Genomic DNA, 24,951 nt, shown 5'->3' with positions numbered 1-24,951 from the left:
CACTGCACTCCAGCTTGGGTGACAGAGCAAGACTCCATCTCAAATAAATAAATAAATACATACATACATACATAAAATAAAATAAAGGGATTCTTTCATTAGCCACTAAACCTTGGTTTTTGCAGATCCTTTTGGTGAAGACCTTATTTAGAATCCAGCCATGGGATCTGGAAATCCCTCACATTTCTCACTGAATATAAATCTTCCTGGCTGGAGTATCTACAGTTTCATTCACATGTGGGGTACACAGTTAGTGTCTGGTCCCTCCACGCTCACCCCATGCCTCTCCCTCTCTGTCCTGACTCCCTAACCCACTCTGAACACCATGTCCCAGCCATGCCAGTGCACACACGCAGGAACAGGGAACTGGGAGGATGGGTTATTGGATGTGTCTTCACATACACTGGCATCTGTACAGATATATAAATGCTGCGGTTTTCATCTTGGGTAATACCATTAACAGAAAAAGAAATTGAAATGGGCAGCTATTTAGTAAGAAGATGTAGGGTAAAAGTGGGGTCACACATGTTGAGCTAAAAATGAGAGCTAAAAATGATACAAAGAAAGTGTCCAGTAAGTAGAAATACGGTGCTAGAAATAGAAAGGCTGATAATCAGAGTAGCAGGTAGGTACTGGCAGGTACCGGTCACCTTCCAGGGAAACACTGACTAGGGACAATCTCAAAAGGACAATTCAGATGTGACTAATCCAAGTTGCTTCTCTGGATTTGCTTCTGAAGGACAGAAGCCACTTTTCTCTTACTTTTCCTCTCTAGGTTAGTCCTTCTTGCCAGTCGTTTAGTCAAAGCTTGACTATATTCCAGTGATTTTTCTGGTTATCATTATTTTCTGCCATCTCCACTACCATATTCTGCAAAGAAGGAAGTCAAGGACAAATAAATAGACACTAAAGGGAGAAGCCATGCGTGTGCATAATGGAGTTGGCTAGTGTTCGTCTAACTTGCAAAATCAAATAAAGAGATACTATCAGATTCTAACCCACCCAAGAACTCACTGGCCTTATAATCAGCTAGAAGGAAAAATAATAAATCATCCTGCTATAAAACAAACAAAACATTTTTAAAAGAAATGCCGGAAATGGAATACTTACTCCTGTGCTGACAAGAGACAACATGATTCTTTCATTTAAGGCTAATGTTTCTCCTTGCTTCATTTTGATCCTCTTCTTATCTAAGCATTTCATTGCATACCTAGAAACATAAATTTATTGAAAAAGCTATGCTGCAAATATATCTAGACTAATTTAAACAATATACATCATACTGGGGCAAGTTTCTGAATATTTAGGCCATGTTTAAAAGAAGCAGAGTAGCACCCAAACGCCATGCAAGAAGTATTTTTATTTTGCATGTATTGTGAAAACGAAATCAAGCAATACTTAAGATATTTGTATCATTAAATGGATACAAATCCCAGTGAAATAAATGATAAAGCAGATGGATATAAATAAATTTTACTATGACTGATAATGGGGGCATATGTATATATCTAGCAGCTAGGAATTGTGAATTCAGCAATGGTCAATTGTTTTTTTGTTTTGTTTTGTTTTGTTTTTTTTAGACAGAATCTCACTCTGCTGCCCAGGCTGGAGTGCAGTGGCGCAATCTCGGTTCACCGCAAGCTCTGCCTCCTGGGTTCACGTCATTCTCCCACCTCAGCCTCCCGAGTAGCTGGCCCGCCACCACACCAGCTAATTTTTTGTATTTTTAGTAGAGATGGGGTTTCACCAGGCTAGCCAGGATGGTCTCGATCTCCTGACCTCGTGATCTGCGCACCTCGGCCTCCCAAAGTGCTGGGATTACAGGCATGAGCCACCGCGCCCGGCCTACAGTTTAATTTCTTTTGGAGGTAAAGTACTTCAAAAGCAATGTCATAGGTTTCCACGTTTCTCTATAGGAATTTTCTTTTCATGCAAATATTAAAATCTTAATAGTGCCAGTAAAATATATGAACACTGAAAGCTTACATTTTTCCAGTGTCTGCTTTCCTGCACCCATAAACTTCCCCGAATCCTCCTCGTCCAATAATCCTATGCACACTGAACTCATTCATGGTCAACTGGGAAATCCAAACACAAAATGAAAACATAAGATTACATAAAGCTATGGTGTTTTAAATATTTTTTCACGCAAAACATAGACAGTAATTAAAATAGCAATCTGACTTAGGGATCTACCCTTTTCATGACTGAGTCTTTAAGCTGAAGGATGAGATGCCCCAGGAGCAAGACTTTTGACAGACTCCCTCAGCTCCACCTCCAGGATAAACGAGGCATCAAATGGAGGCACGAGGGAAGATGATGGAGTGGAACCAAGCCGAACTGTTTCTCCATTCTCACAAATCCCAGATTACAATATGTATACCTTGAAGACAAGTGAATGCGAAATGTCTAATCAAAATGAAAAGCAGCCTTAGCTACTCCAAAGCCTAATGTTTGGGAACCATCCAGTGCTTCCAAGAACTATCAGAACTATCAGAGTTGAAAAATGAGAGTCCATGTCAGGGGCGTCTATGTGTTTATGATACGAGGCCATATGATCAGGAAACCCAACAGATGCAGGCCATGTGAGCGTGAAACAAGGCTAAATGTGAGTAAAGTATATACAGAGGCTGTATTCATAAGCACTTTCCTTCAGTCAATAATATCTCAGTAATGCCCCACTTCATCATTAGATTTAATAATGTGAAATGGCACAAAGACAGATAGTGAATCTGACATTTCACATAAGAGGTCATAAGACAATAGCAAGTACCTACTACTTTACATATCCTGGAAAATTAAAGGTGGGATTCTTTACGGGTTCCCCCAAACAACCTTAAACATTGTATAGAAACCTGCATTTGGGCCACAGAATTCACGTTTGATTCTCAGAGTCCACAATGACACAGGGTCTCCCGAGGCAGAAGTGTATGAAAGAACCAGAGCAGATATAAGGGGTTTTTAGGGTATGTGTTATTGCCTCTTGCTTCTAAATCCTTCCAGGAAATATCATGGGGAAAGGAGGTTAGAAATTAAAAAAAAAAAAAAAAGATCATTTATTGGCCTTTTAGTGAAGATCAAAAAGAGCAAATATTTTTTAAAATATTTTTAAGAAAACAAAACTGCTCTTCCAACAATACCATTCAAGTAAAAATAAAAATAAAAATAAAAAAAAAATTCCAGTTGATTGTTTTGCCCAATTGCAAGCCCATGAGAAGGGAGATTGTAAAACAGAAGGTAAGAAAGACCGTGCAAAGAAATGTGGGCATTTTCAAACTGCAATAAGGATGATGCAATAAGAATGACTGAAATTGAAAACTTAAAGTAGATGCAACACTAAGGAGATGACGTGTTAGAACGTGGCCTGGATTGGAAGATTGCTTTTATCACTCTCAAAATGATAAAAAAGAAGATGAAGCCTTGGTCTGATAAAAGATGTCATTATTTTTATTATGACACTCAATTTGTATTACTACATCTAATAATAAGAAAAAGAAAAGGAACTCTACCAGAACGGCAGAAGGCAAGGACATGAAGGAGTTATATTAAGTAAAAGATTTGTATTTTTACTACTATTTTTGTTAAAGAGTCAATTACTGCTTAAAATATCCTTTCTTACATAAATAAGCACATTCTCATCTGAATATGAAAAAGAATTAAAGCTCCAATTGTTTATAAGGAAGCATGGGAGGGTGAATGCTTAGTACTTAAAGCTGGAAGAGAGACATCTGTTTGGGCAGTGGACCCTCTGGGAGTACGTTCCAGAATCAAGTATTTTCTCATGAGGTTAAGCCAGAGGAAGGTTTTATTTAAATAAAGAAAAAAGAAAAGAGTGATACTCACATGGATATTTAATTCAACGTTTTTCCACTGACAAAATCTAGTGAACTTGTCACTAAAAGAGAATAAAATAATTACTAAAAAGTTAAATATTAAATTAACTGGATTTACAAAACAACACTGTAAGACAGACTAGAACGGCATTCTTGGGTAGCTTGTCAAATAAAGTAAGTTTTCTTAAACCCTTTTTCACAGAGCATTTACCAATATTCATGGCTTTATTTCATGATTCAGATGAAACAGTTCATGTTTCTTCTTTAATTATCATAGGCTATGGTAACACTTTTATCTGATTAAGCAGAGACCAATAGGGAGATAATATGAACCACATATATAATGTAATTTTAATAATGTACTTTATGTAACCCAATATATTAAAAAATTCTTTCAACATGAAATCAATATGAATTAATGAGATATTCTACATTCTTGTTACTATGTTAAGTCTTTGAAATCTGATGTGTTTTCTGCACTTAAAAGCACATTTCAATTTAGACTTGTCACATTTGAAGTGTTCAATAGCTGTATTTGGCTACTGGCTACCCTATTGGATAGCCATGGCTTTTAGAGCACAGCTCTAAGACAAAAAATTAATGTTTACAATAATTCTAAGAGTAGCCACGTGCCAGGCCTGCTCATGTATTCCTCCTACCGACTCTACAGCCAGGTACTATCATGATCCCCATTTTACAGCTGAGGAGACCAAGGCATCAAAATGTTCAGAGGCTTGCTCAGGGTCACACAGTGACAGAGTGGGAGAGTGGAATTTGAACCCAGACCAAAAGAATCTCATGTATCGTCTTAATCAACATTTAGTATGGCCTCTCAAAGACACAGGTGGCATAGAAGAGAAACCCTCAGTCTAGAATCCCAAGAAGCAATAAGTTCATCACAGTGACATGCTCCCACAATTCACTCAACTGCTTGATGAGTATTTTCTTTATCTATGAGGAAAAAGATATATCCTGTATCTATTTAATAAAGACATTTTGATCACATTTTTTATGAATGAGCAACACATCTGTAAGGTGGGTTTTTTTGTTTTTTATTTTTTTGAGATGGAGTCTTGCTATGTCCCCAGACTGGAGTGCAGTGGCGCAACCTCCACTCACTGCAAGCTCCGCCTCCCAGGTTCACACCATTCTCCTGCCTCAGCCTCCTGAGTAGCTGGGACTACAGGCACCCGCCACCACACCCAGCTAATTTTTTTTGTATTGTTTGTATTTTTAGTAGAGACAGGGTTTCATCATGTTAGCCAAGATGGTCTCGATCCACCCTCCTTGGCCTCCCAAAGTGCTGAGATTACAGGCATGAGCTACCCTCCCGGCCAGGTGTTTGTTTTTTAAACTATTTTCAAAATAAATGCATTCTAGATTGAATACTTTTTCTTTTTCTTTTTCTTTTTTTTTGGTTTTTGTTTTTGTTTTTTGAGACAGAGTCTCAAAAAAAAAGTCACCCAGGCTGGAGTGCAGTAATGCGATCTCAGCTCACTGCAACCTCCATCTCCCAGGTTCACACCATTCTCCTGCCTCAGCCTCCCGAGTAGCTGGGACTACAGGCACCTGCCACCACACCCGGCTATTTTTTTTTTTGTATTTTTAGTAGAGACGGGGTTTCATCATGTTAGCCAGGATGGTCTCGATCTCCTGACCTCGTGATCCACCCACCTTGGCCTCCCAAAGTGCTGGGATTACAGGCGTGAGTCACCGCGCCTGGCGATTGAATACTTCTTAAAAGTAGAGAACATTGTGGTGATGGTTCGATCTCATTTTGCCCCTGGCATGATTCATTACACAGACACAGGATTCAGGGAGAGAGGGAGGAAGGGAGGAAGGCAGTTACAGGTAATATCAGCATCATACTGGAATGCCTTAAAGACATCCAAATATCACAGTTTCCTAGGGGCTTCATTTAATGAGCTTTACAATTTTTTTTTTTTTCTTTTGAAGACAGGGTTTCACTCTGTATCTCAGGCTGGAGTGCTGTGGTGCAATCCTAGCTCACTACAACCCTCAATTCCTAGGTTCAAGTGATCCTCCCGCCTCAGCCTCCCAAGTAGCTAGGACTACAGGCACACACCACCACACTCAGCTATTAGTTTTTAATTTTTATTTTTGAAGATATTGGGTGTTGCTATGTTGTACAGGCTGGTCTCGAAGTCCTAGCCTGAAGCAATCCTTGCTGCCTCAGCCTCCCAAAGTGCTGGGAATACAGGGGTGAGCCACCACACCCAACCAATAGACCTTTTAAAAAATAAGGATCTGTAACAAATATTTCTGAGGCTAATAATCAAATTAAAAATTAAAAGCAGAGGAACAGCTGCAATTATAATAGCATCTTTTTTTCAATGAATCTAAAATGACTCACAAAGAGTGTTTCACTGAGCCTCCTAACATGTCTGATGAAGTTGGTGAATTAAAATTATGTTTTGAGAGTTTCTAAGAGTTACTTCAACCTATTTTTTAAAAGCATGGTGCATGCAAAAGGCAAAACCACATTTGGGTGCACTCTGCATTTATAAATCTATGACAGGTCTTTGAAATTCACTTGGTTTGTTGGGCTAGCTCATACCTGTTTTCTCACAGATTCTGGAGTCCAGAGCTGATGACAGGGATGGAAATCTGACACATTTTACAACTAGCTGAGGAGGGTTAACAAACAAGGAAGAGAGAAGTGCCCACATATTTTGCCCACTAAGAATGGATTTGCTGTAACAAGTTCCACTTTAGGAAGTACAGATGGCCCTGAGTATCTAGGCTCAGTCCTGTCTCCACGGGGGTTATTTGAGTGCTATTCCCAACTAATGCCTGGTTACTGAGTGGAACACTTCGACAGGAGGGGAACTGTGGCAAAGGAAAGAGTCCAGACAATTATAGGGCTTCAGGTAGCTAGAACCCTTGCAGATGACTTAAAAGGATCTTGGAGAGAAGATCAGAGGTTAAAGACATGGAAACGCCTAGGATGCAGTAAGGGTGGAGTAGAAGAAGTGTTTTTAACTCTGATTCCTGACTCAGTCGTTGTCCTGCTGAGCAACTGAAGTTCACTGCCTGAATGAGGCACATAGCTCTTAACTAGAAGACAGAAAGCCTCCACTGCCCTCTCCAATTCTGCCTCACCTGTAACTAAGCCTCATAGCCCTGCTTGGACTTCAGGGAAGGTGGGAAGACACTGCACATGGCCCTGCATTGCTGATGGCTGCCTCTTTACCATCAGACTCAGGGTGGTCACGGAAAAAATCGCCTTTTCCATGGGGCCCTTCATGTGCCCAGTCCCAATGAGGTCAAAGGCTACATGACCATATTGATGGAGTCCCTGTGCTTTTCAAAATCAAAGCTCCAAATTTATCACCTGACATGAATTTTTTTTTCTAATTTGATAGAAATTAACACATCAACTTTAAAAATAATTTATTTATAGAAAATTGTAATGGCTGCAGAAAATCCCGTGTGCCTGCTTGCCTAAAATGCAAACAGCGTCATTTGCATTTACTGCAAGCATATGAAATGACTGGCTCAAGGAGCGAAAATCACTACTATCTGTGAGCCTGGTTTCAAGCGAAAGGATGCATGGCAAAGTTATAAAATATCCATGGGAGAACCTCATCCCCACTTTTAATTACCTTCCCCTCTCTCCCTTCTCCCCTAAGGATCACACAAAAGTTAGGTTTACCCAAGAGTTGGGAAAGGTCAGATTTTAGGACCAACAGCCATGGAGATGGCTCAGGAGTTGGCTGCAACTCGGCCCTGAGCCAGCAGCCCACCCTTTCCGCTTGATGGTGGCGCTTTTTGGCAAAGTTTCTGCTACTACTCAGAAGAGTGCAGTCATTTGTATGAATATTACTTTCCCAACATACTGACTCTACTCCAGGATAAAATTATCTCTTGAACTCCAATAGAATTGCAGCACAACTTTCTTTTTCATTGCTTTATTCTGTGAATTTGTGGAGAAGAAAACTACAGTAAAGTAGCGATTGTTCTTAAAGTGCAATTACTGAGCAGCTGCAGAAAGCTCTAGCATGAGATATAATCATCATGTATATTGTCTAGAAATTAGCCAAGCTGATAACGTAAAGTCAGTGTCAATGCAGATTCTGTTTTAGAAGGTCCAATTTCAGTGGTGCATTGTCACAGAGACATACTCAAAAACTGAAGAATTGACCAGTAGGTGCCTGAAAAGCGTATGAATTGTACATTTTTATAGGTGTCACTAAAAAGTTTCAGAATATTATATGATAAACATGTCATATAGTTTGAGTAACCAAGGGACATATTTATTAGGTATTTAATGATGTACACGATCATAAACAGACATTGACCTATGTCCTTAAATTCTAATCCTACATAAATCTCCTACACAGAATCTACCACGCTGCCACTTTTCAACAAGTTCAGGCTTGTCCTACTTTGGGAGATATGTTTCCAAAATCCAAGCAAATGAATCAGATAAATTATAGTCAAGTTTGCATTATTAGCAAAGGTCTCCCGATAAGATATTTTTTAAAATTGAGGTTCCTCAGTGTATATTTTAGACTATATTGAAGCTAAGAAATTGAAGGTCAAAGAGATGTTAAGATAGACAAACCCTAAAGTTATAATGTAAAGTACTGAGGAAACAGTTTAACACAAAGCCTGGCACATTGTATGTGGTCACTGAATACTTGCTGAATGATTAACACACATTCTAAGGTCAGCATTTACGGCATAAGATGAGGTACACATACACAACAAAAAATTGTGTGTATACATGCATAAAGTTTCATACCTTTCCATAAATTTTTGAAAAATGTCACCTCGAAGACTTTCACAAATTTCTTCTATGTATGGCTGGAAGAGATGGAAAAGAAATTCCACACTGAATGAATCGGAACGTATCAAAAAAACACAAACCAATGAGACTCAGGTTAAGCGAAGTTCCCAATTATGTACTCCCCATAGCATCGTGCCTGGTACCTGCCCTTCTCTGTGCTTGTCTAATATTCACTAATGGATTCGTCAATATTTATCTATACCACTTGATTCCATGAAGACAACACAGACAGGTCTGCCCTGTTTGCCACTATATTCCTACAACCTAATATGACTCCTGGCAAGTTACAGACACTTATTCCATGAGCAGGGCTTGCTTCATGGAGGTGTGACTCGGAAAAGTCTGGTGCTGGGTTTAAGGATCTGTTGTTGCCATTTCTGAAATTCTTAATCATTTTTGTATGAGGAGCCCTGCATTTTCACGTTGCACTGGGCCCCACAAGTTATGTGGCACAACTTGTAAGCTAATACAAGCATCTGTAATTTGCACTGAGTTTTAAAAACTCAAAGCTGATGGGTCCATGAAGTGAAATTTTTTTTAATTAGCTATTTTATTTATTGATTTTCCATCTCTTAGAGTCATAGAGATAACCACAAGGGAGAGTTGATCCAGTCTCACTCCTCATCTTGCAGGTAAGGCTACCGGACTGCAGGCAGTGCACTCCCAAGGTCTCTGAGAAGGTCCATGACTAAACTGGGGTCAAGGCGAGGATTCCTGGTTCACATACACAGCGCTCTTGCCCTCCTGGAGAACAACTACCATCTACTTCAACTTCAGGCCACTTTACCCATTACTGAAGAAACAGCATCAGCTTTCCTTTCCCATGTGATGAACTTTTAAAATCAAGAACTATAAAAATATAAAGTGCCAATATTTCACAGTTCAGCCCAGAGTCAATTAGATAGTTTTAGGAAACATTTTGGCACCCTCAGTTCATTGAATGATCCAAATTTAAACTTTTTTTTATGTCTTCATAGATCATTCTGAAAATTTACAAAAAAAAAAAAAAAAAAGGAAAAGAAAAACTACATCATGGAACAGTACAAACCAAGCGACGAGAATAGGAAGTCTGCAGAAGCCACAGGAACCAAACATGAGCTGGGAGGCAGCTGCAGTCCTTCTGGGAGCCTTGCTTCCTGCAAGCAGAAAGGACGCTAGCCTGGCGGGCAACACGGGGTAGGGGGTGGTGGTGGGGGGTGAGCCAGTCTACGCCAACTTGCAGAACTATCCCTGTCCTGGGGAAGGCACTAGAGCTAGTTGCGAAAACCATATGGACTTTGTCCCCTTCGTGGTGAAAGAGGAAGCTAAATTATCTCTCTCTGAAGTTCCTTCCAGCTCTGAAATCCTACGATTCCAGGAAACACACAACATCTATCTTAGCCAAGTCCTCGACAAGTCTCAAGAGGTTCAAAAGAGTCAAGAGATGAAATAGGTTCAAATGTTCAAAGATCTAAGAAAAGGCTACATTTATAGATCACAGATTTTTCTATTTATAAAAGCTATTATGTCAATTAATATTTTTCTTTCATATTTCATCAAACATCCCTACATTCTGCTAATAAAGTGAAAGAAGAGTGTCACTGGGAATTTCTAAGACTACACAGAATCTACCACGCTGCCACTTTTCAACAGAAGGAACTGCAGCAGGCTTGCTAAGGCATATGAAAGCCAGAGTTCAACAGTGAGATCAGGAGCAGACTACTTTCCCTCTCTGATCCTCAGTTCCCTTAATCTGTAAAAGAGAACAGTCGTATCTAAGTTGCAAGGCTGTCGTGAGAATTCGCTAAGATTAAGAATGCTGAGAGCCGAGCTCAGGGCCCAAGCACAAGCCAGGGCCACTCCCAAGCCCGCCACCAATGGACCTACGCACGCAATTACCTCCAAAGGCAATCTTACAACAAAAAGAACTGAATAAAAAGCATTTGTATTTACTTTAAAAAGTTTTGTTTTACTATGAACTTCAACTGACTTTATTGGTTAATGTACCTCTGTAAACAGGACATTCAGACATATACCTTTCACTTACACTTAGTCATTATGCTCTGATGGTACAGAATACATACAATTGTATTAAGACACTATTTTCATAAACATTATAATATTTTCTTCACCTCTGAAATAAGAATAATACACATTCTATATCCATTTAGCCAGAAAATTATTTTGACTATGTTTTTAATGAACAAAACAACTCAGTAAACTGTTTTTTAAAAGATATATGAAAGAAATTGCTTCTAAATTGAGTGTTTTTTGAAGGTATGAAAAGAATTCTAGTGGTCTTTGTATCTCTACTGGAACAATTTTTTTTCCAATGTTATTTATGTTGTAGTAGAAGCTAAAATTACACCCATGTATTATGAGGTATAGTTTAGCAATGTTAAATGTAATTGACCATGAGGCTGTCTACGTACCATGGCAAAGTCTGATGAAAACTGAAATTCTGACACTCAAGTATCATGGAGACAACAGAAAGCAGATATTGACATTGTACTTTCTGACTGTAAGATGTGTGATAATAGCTAACATTTGTGGAGCACAGTGACGGACGGGCCTCGTACAAAGCATCCCGTGTATACCCTTCTCACTGAATCCTCAAGACCTCCCTTTGAGGGAGAGTACAGTGTCATCTCCACTTTACAGATGAGAAAACTGAAGTTAGGAAGGTGGAGAAGCTTACCCAAGTTCCTCCAGCTACGGTCCTGGGACTCAAAGCCACGTCAGGTCAATGAATTTCATAACCCAAGCTTATAGCCCACTACTATCCAGACAGGTATTACATTTTACGAAAGTCCATCTAATTATTGTCACAGAAAGGTAACACCCAGTTTATTAGTATCTAAATGCTCTAAGAGCCAAATCGGCATTTGCTCTGCTGAATAATCAAGTTCGTTTTGCATAAGCACTATCATAAAATGCCAAGTCAACTTGCCTCCCTTTAAATGATCAAGTTATCCAGGAAAAAGATGAGTTGATTATTTTCATTTATTAAAACCAATATATTACTCAATGACATTCTTTTCTATTTCTTGTAATTCACAGAAACATGAAAAGCACTTATTCACTGAAGAATCTGACTGTCCTTGTAAACCACTGCCACCTCTATAAAAAACACAGGATGGAAAAGGCTTTTGGGAGGAAGTGAAACCACCTCATCTAAAGAATGCCAAATATACAGGCCTATTAGTGGGGAATTTGATTTTCCAAGTCTTGTCATTTAAACCTATATGACTGTATTGTGTTCAAGATATGAACAACCAAGGTAAAATACAATTTCCCGTGACTCAAAGATCACTCAAACATTTGCTCCTGAATCTTGAAAATAAATCGTATTTCCCCTAGAGGATAATCACAGCAAGTATCAACAGCCTGGCACTATAAAATAAATCTTGTTGAGTCTTTGCTCATCACAGGTGCTAGAATGTCAAATGGGAAAAAAAACTTTCTGATGTCTTATCTTGACTGATTTCTAGAACATAATGTTACTGCAAAGCTCCGGTGGCCTTTTTCAGAAAAGGCTTTATGAAGCACATTGGTAAGAGGACACTTTGCAATGGGAAGGCGAGCGATAATAAACTCACATTGTCCCAGACAAAGCTCCAGATTAGAACACAGTCTGTACAAAGCAAGTCCTCTAGTGTAATTGCACATGCAAAAAGAATGTCCCCAAGACCAAATGTTAAGCACATATTATCTATTTATTTTGGAATCATTTTAACTTACCTGAAAAAGAGTTGATGTCACTTGTTTCTTGGATAAATGACTTTGTACGTGTTCTACAGCTTGCTTTGAGAAAGGCTATCAAAAGTCATAAATAATATTTTTTAACAATAAGATGTAACGAATCTGTGTATGTTATATAATATCACAACAGATAAATTTAGCACAGCAATTCCTAAACAGTAACCTATGGTAATTATATTAACAAACACTCTTTAAAAATCTGTTGAGTATTTACAGGCAATCCCAGCAAGTGCTTGTTCCTCTGGGCATCCAGTTCTTAGCTACATGTCCAGAAGAATGACCATGTAGGGGCTGATATTATGCAATTCCAGAAGGGTTCAAGATCACTCTGATAATAAAGTGTAAAGAATCCTATTATCAGGCCAGTGCACTGGCTCATGCCTGTAATCCCAGCACTTTGGGAAGTCAAGGCAGGAGGATCACTTGAGCCCAGAAGTTTGCGATCAGGCTGGGCAACATAGTGGAACCTCATCTCCATGAAAATAAAAATAAAAATGAGCCGGGCATGGTGGTGTGCGCCTGTAGTCCTAACTACTCTGGAAGCTGAGGCGGGAGGATTATTTGGGCCCTAAATACATCCATCAACAAACTGATAATGGGGTTGTAAAAATGTAAAATTTCTACCAAATAAGAGAAAATACACAAAAATACCCCTAAGAATTAATGTCAGGATTACAAAGTCAAGCCATAATGGTAAAAGGCTCTAAGTTAAGGAAAGTCTTACTGTAACCCCAGCGAGGGCAAAAACAATGGAGCTTCCACTGATAAAAATTAAAAGGGTATCCTCCCCACTCCAAACTTCAAACTGTGTCTTCTTTAATAATGCACAATAAGAAGAAAGGCTTAAAAGTACCATCATACGAATAAACACCCTGTAAATTGTTGAACTACATAAAAACTAAGTTTTCGGAGGCTTTCCCATTGAACATCTGGCATTCTTCAAGCGTTCAGTCCTTCCCTACTGAGGCAGCAAGGCAGGGAGTGGCAACAATTAGTCCTAGGCCCAGAAATTTCTTCACCAAGCCAGGTGGGTCCAAGGAACAGAGCAGTGCATGCCACAAGAAAGAGATGTCCTCTTTAGCCACAGTTATGCAAATGTCAGTAGGAACTGTAAATAAACAGTGAATACAGAAGCACCAAAATACACCATGACCACGACCTGTGCCGTCCAATAAGACTTGCTGCGCCGATGGGAGGGTTGTGTATCTGTGCCATCCAGTACAAAAGCCACTAGCCCCATGTAACCACTGAGTGCTGGAAAGGTGGCTCATAAGGAACTGAGGTATTAAATTTTTACTCCCATTTGACTTTAATTTCTTTTTTTGAGACGGAGTCTCGCTCTGTCGCCCAGGCTGGAGTGCAGTGGCTGGAGCTCAGCTCACTGCAAGCTCTGCCTCCCGGGTTTACGCCATTCTCCTGCCTCAGCCTCCCAAGTAGCTGGGACTACAGGTGCCCGCCACCTCGCCTGGCTAATTTTTTGTATTTTTTAGTTGAGATGGGGTTTCACTGTTGTTAGCCAGGATGGTCTCGATCTCCTGACCTTGTGATCCGCCAGTCTCGGCCTCCCAAAGTGCTGGGATTACAGGCTTGAGCCACCGCGCCCAGCCGACTTCAGTCAATTTAAAGTTAAATGTAAATTGCCACGTGCAACTAGTGGCTACTGCGTTGACAGAGCAGGCCAGGACTGTCAGGCCGCACTTTGGAAAACATTCCTACTGTAGAGATAGTACATGATAAATCTTCTTCCAGTTACTCCTGGTAGAATAATTTCCTAATAACCTAGTTTATCCTAATGACCAAGTTAGATTTAAAAGAAAAAAAAATATTACAACTGCTATTTAACTACTAATGGACAAAATTAACATAATGATTATAAGCCAGCTTATTCATTCAAAGAGACCATTTAAAATGTATATTTATCAATAGTTGATTAGCTTAATTGTTAAAGTATAGCTCATTTTAAAATAACAAAGCTTAATTTCCTTCAGAATGTCTTGATTTGAGACTAACTTTTTCTTCAGTTGATGTAAATTAGCGATTTTATTTCATTGATTTTTGCAGTGAAAGTATCAGCTTTTGGAAATGAACTAAGCTTACATGAAGCAACACACGTCGTGCCAATATTACCAGGAAACAAATGACAAAGCAGAAGAAATGGGTTCCATCCCGGGCATGCATTTTTCAATTGTAAACACCTTTCTACTGTTTTATTTTCATTCTGGAAACACTGAACATGGTCCCATATTCATCAGTACTAAAGTAACAGAGTTAGAAGAAATACTTACATGTGAACAGGAAAGAAGTTCCTTCATGATGTAGGCATCATAAATTTGTCGACTTCTGCAAAGGCGGTCTTCCTCATTATCAAGTTTTTCATACTCTTTTATCTAGGTTTTTTAAAGTTATCATAGTTAGGTTATGTCTTCCTGGAAACTTGCCTTATTAAAATATATTACTGGCCCAGGCAGAAACCACTTGCACATGAGATAAAGCAAATTACTGAACCAGCTATTCCACAGGAAACAGCTACTTCTAATGTTGTAATAATGAAGTTGGAATAATTTAAATTCAACTAGAAACATACAAGTGGATTTTTTCCCTATGACGACTCTCATCACTTAAATGTAGAAACATAATATTAGGAAACACACACTGCCATGGTTACAATTATCTTACAATACACGAGCCATAGACCATGCATCCTTGCCAATTCTCCTCTCCAAAGCACAAATCATTTCAATTTGGCTGTAATTCAGTTCTAGGAGTTATGATAGGGAATGTTCTCACTCAACTACAGTGTTCCAAAACTACAAGGAGGAAAAAAATATATTGCCAGAATTCCTGCAAAGAGATTTTTCAAAAATCAACTAAAGCAAATAAGTATTATAGAAAGGAATTAACCCACAGATGAAAGCATTGGCTTTCCAGGTTGGAACCTCAGGTGCACTATAAAAGGATTAATAGGCAGGTGACTTCAAATCGTGTACTTTGCTGTATTCAGGAAAGGTAACCTGGCTGGTGTTAAAAATGACTAAATAATGAGACTGTGCTTTACAAATATTTGCCTTATGTGGAAATGGCTCCCAATGCTCTAACCTGGTAACAGAAGGTCCTGGACCTCAGAATTGTTCCCAGTTTATTTACAGAAATACTTTTAATCCAAAAGACAAGAAGAGAATGAAAACATAGATGATCTATGAAGCTCGGAGGGAGACGGACACAAAGATCCTCACTATAATGACTGATTAGTACATATGACTTACTTTTGGAAAAGAAGGTTTCTAACAGTTATCCACTTACTATATTGACCTGAGCACTCTTTATTTTGGTATGTTAAAGTTGGCACTAATTACGCCCATGAGAGAGAGCACCAACTAGACAGAAATAAAGGTTACCTTTTACTTTATAGTATGGCCTTCACAGTTTTGAAATCAAAACCAGCATATCCTATTTATTAGATTCCTAATAAAGATAAGGGCACAGTCATGCAGGTGAGGGAAAAAGGGTACATGAAGCACTGAGGTCCCATATGGTTCACACGCTGAGAAATTACCAGGAACATCTTAACTGTCCTGAAAGATCATCAGTGTTACACTGTGATGGCTGAAATTCACATGGAGTCTTCTTGAAAAAGACAATAAAACCTGACATAAAGGCAGGCAGGCTGGGGAAGGCTGATACTCTATCCCACAGGAGAAGACCATCTTAACGAAGAATCAGTCCAGTAATGTCAACATAGCCAAAAGACCAGGGCTTAATCATCCTCAGTCAATTCAGGAGAACAAGTCTAACACGTTCAAGCGCCATACCAGATGTGAATATGGTAGCTGCAAAGGAGAGTTGGAAAATAAATCAAAGATTTTTGGCTTGGTTGATTCCTTTTGTTGTATTTTCCTTTAGGCAAATCCAAAGGTTAATGCCAGAACGCTAGGATAAAATGGTAGACTATAACTAAACCAAAGGCAAAAGTTTCTGCCTCTACATAAGAACAACCTCAAGAGATAATAAGACTTCATGGAATGATGATCCTTGAAAACAAGTGTAATGAAATTTAAGTCTATGTTCCAAGAAACCTACAAAGCAAACTGACACCTGGTTAAACAAATGCTCATTCTGTGGAAGTTCCTTCCCATGAACAGTCAAATCCCATCATTTCTGGGTAAATGATGCTCTGAACCACAACACTGTCTTTACTAAGAGCCTTGTGCCTTCTAAGCTCCAACTTGAGCAACAGAAAAGGTAGCTCTTAGAAGGCAAAGTAAGAGCCTAAAGCATCTGTGGCTGTAATTTGGTATTCACTTTCTATAATCAGTAAGACCACTGATTAAAGACCACGCAGTCGACTCCCAATAGCTCTAAACAGATGTCCTATTGCAGCATATATGTAGCAAATGCCATCTCTGATCCCGGAAGTTTGGTTGTCCAGGTAACCTGGGCGGGGAAAGGTCTAAGTTCAAGGTGAAAAGTCTTCCCTGGTGCAGGATAGAAACATTATCATCAATAATAAATATTCACAGACCGGTGGTCCCTTTCTGCTTTGGTGGTTACACAGCTTCCAGCTGAACTGGAAGCCTAAATAACCTGAGCCCTAAGAGCAAGCACTTTTGGTCCACAGGTGTCATAGTCTCCTCTTCTGCGTCCATCCTTTGTTCCACCACCATTGCAGTGACATGGTCTAGTGAAGTCATCTCTGCCTGGCCCAATCCAACGCTCTCTCTTTCGTTCTTCACCTTATTGACTTCTCAGCAGCATTCAACTCAGCTGTCCACTGACGCCTTCTTTGAAACATTCTTCTCTGACTTCTGTGACCTATCCTCTCCAGGCTTCTCTTTCTTGGTCTCCTTTGGTAGTTCCTCTCCTCTGCTTGACTTCCAAATACTGAACTGCCTCAGAGCACGGTGCTGGGGGCACCCCTTCTTTACCAGCTAAGTTCTCCCTAGGTAAAGCCATTTAGTCCCATGGTTTCAAATATCAATTATATTCTGATGAGTAAGTCTGGATCTCTAGGACTCCTGAGCTCCCAATACTAAATATCTAACTAGCTATTTGACATTTCCAGTTGAATATCTAGAAAGCATCTCAAATTTAACACGTCTAAACGAAACCCTTAACTTCCACATCCTCTGTACTCCAGCCAAACAGGCTCCTCTCCCCGTCTTCTTTATCGCAAAAATGAGTAAAATCATCCTCCCAGTTGATTAAGCCAAAAAACGAATAATCATGATTCCACTCTTTCGCCACGCCCCTGCCACCACCACCCCCTACATCCAATTCGTCAGCAAATCATGTTTGCTTTACATTCAAAATATAACACAAACTCAGGCTCTGCTTCTGGTAAGAACCAATTAACTCCTAACAGAACAATCCTCCTGAGATAACAACTACAATTCTGGACACACACAAACAATAAGCACTGAAGAGTCACCAAAGGTACGCAGAGAATGGAAAAGGGCATCCAACAGAACCTGGAGGAAAATAAAGAGCCACAGAAGGAAAGCTCCAAAATTCTACATATAAATCCCATCAAAATCCCTGGTGGGCCCCATAATGACACATGAGCATGGCAGACCCTAAGCAGCCTAGCTAAGCCTTAAAGAACTGAACAAGATTCATCTTCCCCCACTGCAGAGAGGACAGGGCTCAGAGTCTGAGTAAGCCAAGCTAACTGTATTCTTCAACAAACAAATGAAAAAATCCATATCCCTTGCAGGAGCATAACAGAGTTTATAGTATCCACAATATATCAATCACATGTTCAAGACACAGGCTAAAATTATTCTACAGATGAAGAAACAGAAAATGTGACCCATATGCAAGAGGACAAACCATCAATGAAAACCAATCTAAGATAGCCCAGATGTTAGAATTATCAGACAAGGATTTTAAAGCAGCTATTATAACTGGACATAACAGAAAGGATGTTAACAGAAAATATTCATGTAATGAATAAAAAGATAGGAAATAGCAGCAGAAAATGACTATGAAAAGAACCAGATAAAAATGTCAGAAGTAAAAAATAGAGTATCTGAAATAAAACATTCAATGGATAGACGTAACAGCAGATTAGAGATGCCAAAAGAAAATGCCAATAAATTTGAAGGCAAATTCATAGGAAGTATCCAACCTAAAGAAAAGAAAGAAAAAATATTGGGGGAAAACTCAGACAGGGCATCCAGGATACATAGGATAGATAATATCCAAAGATCAAACATATATATAATCAGTCTTAAAAGAAGAGGAAAGAAAGATTGAGGTAGAAAAATAATCGTTTAAGAAGTAATGGCCCCTAATTTTCCCAGATTTGGTAAAGAAAAATATATATAAATTTACAGATTCAAGAAACTCAGCAAACTCCACAAAGGATAAATACAATATCTAAAATTACTTCGTTAAAAAGCAGAAGCTGTCGGAATGAGGGAAAAAATAATCAAGACACTTTTATATCCGTCTAAAAGAAACACACTTTATATATAAAAACAAATTGATAGTGGAACGATAAGAAAAGACATATCATGAAAATAGTAAGCATAAGAAGACTGAAGTGTCTACATCTATATTAATATCCAGTGAAGTCAATTTCAAGACAAAGAATATTACCAAAGATAGAGACATTTCATATGGAAAGATACAACAATCAAAAATGTTTATGGACTCAATAGCAGAGCTTCAAAAAATGTGGAGAAAATGGTCAAAATAAAAGAAGAAACAGACATTCTAAAATCAGAGTTGAAGATTTTAACACCCTTTTCTCAGCAATTGATAGAACAACTAGATATAAAATCAAAAGAGATGTAGAAGCTATCATATCAATTACCGTGACCTAACTGATACTTATAAAACATGACACCTAATAGTCCTCTGTTTTAATTTTTCCACGGGCATTAGAATAAAATGTAAATGTGTTATTCTGGACCCCAGAACTCCGCCTTTCTCTTCAATTTGATCTTATCTCACACTACCTGCCCCTCTCTTCATGCAGTACAACCAGACCACACTAGTTTTCTTTCGGTTCCGTAGACATGCCCAGCTCTTTCCTACCATGTTAGGGGCTCTGTTTTGGCCATGACTTGAGCCTAAAATGCTCTCCCGCTCACCCAGCTTCTATCTTCAAAAGACCAACCTCTTTAACAATCAAACCTGGGTTGAGATGTCATCTCCTTAGACAGTCTTTGACCCATCAATCTAAAGTAGTCACCAAAGTCACAATACAATATGCCGAGTTTTGAGTAGGTTTTGAGTCATTACATAGCAGTTTTTACTTCTGGGTACATTTCCTGTTTATTTATTATTTGTTTATTGTCTGTTTCTCTCAACCAGAATACAAGCTCAAAGAGATACGTTCTTTGTATCTGTTCATCTGAACAATGTCTGGCATGATGTTGGTGTTTAATAAATATTGGTTATGCTAGACATAGTAGCTCATGCCTGTAATCCCAGCACTTTGGGAGGCTATGGTGGGAGGATCACTTAAGGCCAGAAATTCAAGACCAGCCTGGGCAACACAGTGAGACGTCATCTCTACAAAAATTTTTAAAATAAAAAAAAGTATCTGGGTGTGGTGGTACACACCTGTTATCTAAGCTACTCAGGAGGCTGTGGCAGGAGGATCACTTGAGCCCAGGAGTTCAAGACTAGAGGGAGCCATGATTGCACCACTGCACTCCAGCCTGGGTGACAGAGTGAGACCCTGTCTCGAAATTTTAAAAATAATAAATAAATATTGGTTGAACCAGTGAAAAAAATCTATATAGTAACTTTACCTTGGAATAATATTTATTTTCTCTTTTCCATTATTTATTTTTAAATCTAGGTATAATGTACATGTTTTTATAAGCTGCCTCAAAATCTAACTGGAACAAGAAGTATATAAATCAACACACGGAGCAGTAACTGTGGGGCATCACTGTCCTATGTGTGTTGCGTATACACGCAACCACTCTACAAGACAGGTACTACAATCATTCCAATTCTTAGCTGAGGAATCCCAGGTAGAGAAAGCTTTCCCAAGTTTACACAATTAGTAAGTAGTAGAGTTCAAATCCAGGCAGTCAGAGTTCAGCACCTAGAACTCTGAACCACTATGCTGCACAGAACGGAACAGCATATTATAGATACTATGGTTTTGAAAGCAATTGTTCACCTGGTGTCCTATTTGAACCTCACAGCCTGTGAAGTGAGCAGGAGACAATGACTAGCCTCACTTTATAGATGAGGTAACTGAAGCTCAGATATGAAGCCCTCATACTATGACAGCCTCAAGTACAGGGACAGAGTCTGCATTTGTAAGCTCAGGGTCTGATATAAGGTAGATACTTCAGGGAATCATTTGCCCCATATGCCACAGCAGATGAGAGGCACCGTTGCACCTAGATCCTAGCTAGGTCTTCTGCTGATGAGTCAAATAATGGTCGAGATGCAAATGCTGACCACACACACAAGCAGCAGGCACGTGGTAGGCATGACATGAGCCTTAGACAACAGTGTAAGAATCAGAGGAGTCAGCCATCACAGAAGACGGAAACAGCTGCACAGACTTGCTAGAAAATGTAGAAATTTTCCATATTGAACTAGACCTTACAGAAAGCTAGGCTTCCAACAAGCGAAGAAGCAGCATTCTAAGCTGGGGAAAGGACACAGTAAAGTAACAAAAAGAACAGGCTTGGATTTGGGGAATGCCGGTTAGTCAGGTTTGGCCAATGTAGACATTCTGTGTAAGAAGATAGTGAAAAATAAACAGGGAGAGGTAGGTAATAAGTAACGTAAAGCTACTCTGAATGCCAGGATACGCAGTTAGAACTTTCACATGAGAAATGGGTAACTGTTTGGGGACACAGGGAAGTGGAAAAACAATGTACAAAATGTACATTTCAAGATACCTGACGAGAGCTTTCTAGATATTGGGGTCACAAATCAACAAGCAGAAATTAAAGAAAAATTACTAAACTGACAAAAATGAGGGGTCAGAGAAGAATTACTGGTAACTTCAATGTGTAAAGGCTGCACTAATTTAATTAGAGAAATGCACTTGAGCCCCAAGAGTGGAGGATATCTTCAGTGAAAGAACACAGAGCAGGTTGCTGAGGAGTTTTGCAGCATCCTCCAAGGGGATCATCTGATGAGCCAGACCCACCATGTGCCAAGCCAGAAGAGAGGTGAGAAGAGCTGGGGAGGACGCCAGCTAAGAGAAACACCAATGCTTCAAGTTCAAATGGAAACGCATCAGCAGCAATCACCACCGTATCTGCAATAAGTACTTAGGAAATAACCACAAGTAGATTGCCCATCTGTTTCAACCCAGCAAAAATTATCTGCTAAAGGAGATTTCCCTGTGTTTGACAAGGTGACTTAGTAAATGCTGAAATGGGAGAGTTGAAGCTTTTAGAAACACAAGAAAGAAATTTTTTATGACAGATCAAGCTGTGATACGTATCCAGATAAAAGGCCTGATTATGATTCAGACTGAAATAATCAGGTCACTTTATACTGAGTAAAATCCTTCTGGATTTAGCTTACTTTTTTTACATTATGGTAAATGTACATCATAACTTGACCCTTCTTCCTAAAAATACATTAATATAATTGTGTAAGTTTTCATGTGTATGTATATTTTTATGTATCTTTTCATATATAAATGAGAAAGAAAAGAATATTCCTCCAATTTTCAAATTTTTACAAGGATGACTTATATCAGGCAGGCCCAGTCATGGTATGCTTTCTTTTGACCATTTAAAATGTTTTAGGATAAAGATACACCACACTAATAATAATGGTATATATCATTTCTTAAATATATTTTCATTAAAAATAATTTCTAATTTCTACTTTACTTTCCTCTTTGACTTACAAATTGTTTAGAAGTATATTCATTTTCAGGTAGCTAAGGATTCGTTAGTTTAACTCTTGTTATTAAATTTGAGCTTAATTCTACTGTTGTCGGAGAACATACTCGAAGCAATTTCAATCATGAAATTTGTAGAAGCTTTCTTTAGGACTCAGCACATGATCTATTCTGATGCTCCATGTGTACTTTAAAGAATGTGGGCTGGGTGCCAGTGGCTCACGCCTGTAATCCCAGCACTTTGGGAGGCTGAGGCGGGCAGATTACAAGGTCAGGAGTTTGAGACCAGCCTGGGTCAACATGGTGAAACCCCGTCTCTACCAAAAATACAAAAATTAGCTGACCGTGGTAGCGGGCACCTGCAATCCCAGCTACTTGGGAGGCTGAGGCAGGAGAATTGCTTGAACCCGCGAGACAGGTTGCAATGAGTCGAGATCATGTCACTGCACTCCAGCCCGGACAACAGAGCAAGATTCCATCTCAAAAAAAAGAAAAAAGAAAGTGAATTCTATTTTTGCTAGGTGCAGCATTTTACATATGTCAATTAGGTCAAATTTAGTCATGATCTATTAGGATCTTCTATATCCTTACTAATTTTTTTGTCTGTCTGTTCTACAAGCTGTAGAAGGGTATGTGTTAATATCTCCCAATGGGATTATAGATCTGTCATTTTGTATCTGCCAATTTTTGCTTTTTATTATTTGAAGTGATGTTATTTGTAACATACAGATTTCAGTTTGTGATATCTTTTTGTTGGATTGACCCTGTTATCATTAAGAAATACATCTTTATTTCAAAGCAGCATTATTGCATAGTTTGCCTGATGTTAGTGTACTTATGCTGGCTTTGCTTTGGTTAGTGTTTGTATTATATCACCTTTTCCATCCCTCTGTTTAAACTATATCTCTTGTAAGCAGTATATTGGGGGAGGGTCGGCTCTTTATCCAGGCTGAAAAACCTTATCTTTTACTTAGAGTATTTAGTCCTTTACATGAAATGTAATTACTTAAATAGATTTGTAGCTACTTACTCTTTGTTTGCAATTTGACCCACCTATTTTATGCCCTACTTATATTTCTTTTTTTGCCCTTCTGTTGATTAGCAAATGTTACTTTATTTAATTTTTCCCTCTTTTAACTTGTTAGATATACAGTCATGTGGAGCTTAATGACAGGGATACATTCTAAGAAATGTGTTAATAGGAAATTTCATAACTGTGTGAACATCATAGAGCATGCTTACAAGAACCTACATGGTATACCTACTACACCCCTAGGCCATATGATGTAGCCTATTGCTCCTAGGATTCAAACCTGCGCAGCATGTGACCGTACTGAATACTGTAGGCAACTGTAACACAATGGTAAGTATATCCAAACAAAGAAAAGGTACAGTAAAAATACAGTATTACAGTTTTCTGGGATCACTGTCAAAAGACTGGGTCTTTTGCTGGCCTAATATCATTATGCAGCGCGTGGCTATATATACTATTTTTTATAAATTACCTTAGAAATTAAAATAAACATCCCTGACTGATTACAATCCAATGGAAATTATTACTTATACTAAAATTATTACTTACACTAATCCCCAATAATCCTAGAACCTTAAAATATTAACTTCATAAACCTCCCCTGCCTTTTCTGCTACTGTCATGAAATATAGTTCTAGATTATTTTAAGCTCGAGAAACACAACATTATTGTTTTATACAGTCAATATTCATTTACATTTTACGTACATATTTACCCTTCATGCTCTCCATTTCTTCCTGCATCTCCATCTGGATCATTATTCTTCTGACTAAAGTACTTCCCTTTAGTATTTCCTGTCATGCAGGTCCACTATTGACAAATCCCTCAGCTTTTGTTTGTCTAACTATATCTTTATATCACTTCATTTTTTTAATGAGAATTTTTAATTTCAATTATCCACAAAACAATATTACAATACTTTATAAAAATATTAAGTTTAGGCTACTATTATTCATTTTAAAAAGTGTGCTAGAAGGCTGTTTTTGCCAAGTTCCTTTTTTGGTAAAGGTTAACTTCCACATTAAGACATTGAAGACGAAAAGCTGTTGGAAAAACTCTTCAAATGTACAAAGTTGTTTATTTTTCTTGGCAATTTAAAAATACAGAAAAATTTAAAATGAATACACATTAAGTTAGTGTTTTATCCCTACCATACAATTGTTATTATATAAGGAACTGCTCCATTCAGTTAAAACCTAATGAATACCATCAACTTTTCCTGGCTTACTTTCCTGATCAGATTTAGTATATAAACATAATTTTGTTACCCTTTTGAATATACTTAGAAAAATTACAATATTATAGTTCACAGAAAGCCCTTTAAAAATCTCATGTCACAAGTTGTTGACAAGAGGAAATAATTATGTCACTCTTCTTAGGAAGACCCTCTTGGTAGAGAGAGTCAATACTAAGCAGGTTACGTAAACAGAAAAAACAACTACAATTTTTAGTACCAGAACCATTGCCAACTTACATGAAGTCCATCTGTCACATTTTTAAATGGTTTGAATTTGAACATATATGCCATGGCACAGAATTTTAAATCTAATGATTAAATCAGGTAAATAATGATAGTTAAGAATTACATCCTGAAAACAGAGAAACCTAGTATAAGGCTTAATTTAAGGTGTGACTGTATGAGAGTATTTTATAACATACACACCAGACCTTCATTTTATTTATTAGATTCAAT

The 24,951-nt window shown here is 38.4% G+C and overlaps 1 protein-coding gene across 2 annotated transcripts in view; it reads right to left on the bottom strand.

Annotated features, from left to right (window-relative positions):
* Positions 1-24,951, bottom strand: part of GRK3 (G protein-coupled receptor kinase 3) — a 171,847-nt gene that overhangs the window by 49,842 nt on the left and 97,054 nt on the right. For both annotated transcript variants that reach the window (XM_010375592.2, XM_010375593.2), the window contains 6 exons: positions 14,673-14,774; positions 12,367-12,441; positions 8,602-8,663; positions 3,844-3,895; positions 1,987-2,078; positions 1,111-1,210 (listed from right to left, as the gene is read on the bottom strand). In XM_010375592.2, the coding sequence (XP_010373894.1) occupies positions 1,111-1,210; positions 1,987-2,078; positions 3,844-3,895; positions 8,602-8,663; positions 12,367-12,441; positions 14,673-14,774 (483 nt within the window). The remainder of the gene's footprint in view (positions 1-1,110; positions 1,211-1,986; positions 2,079-3,843; positions 3,896-8,601; positions 8,664-12,366; positions 12,442-14,672; positions 14,775-24,951) is intronic.

This window comes from Rhinopithecus roxellana, chromosome 13 (assembly GCF_007565055.1).
Source record: "Rhinopithecus roxellana isolate Shanxi Qingling chromosome 13, ASM756505v1, whole genome shotgun sequence".
Lineage (NCBI taxonomy): Eukaryota > Metazoa > Chordata > Mammalia > Primates > Cercopithecidae > Rhinopithecus > Rhinopithecus roxellana.
The sequence above is the reverse complement of the archived record's forward strand: the minus strand, read 5'-3'. Positions and strand labels throughout refer to the sequence as shown.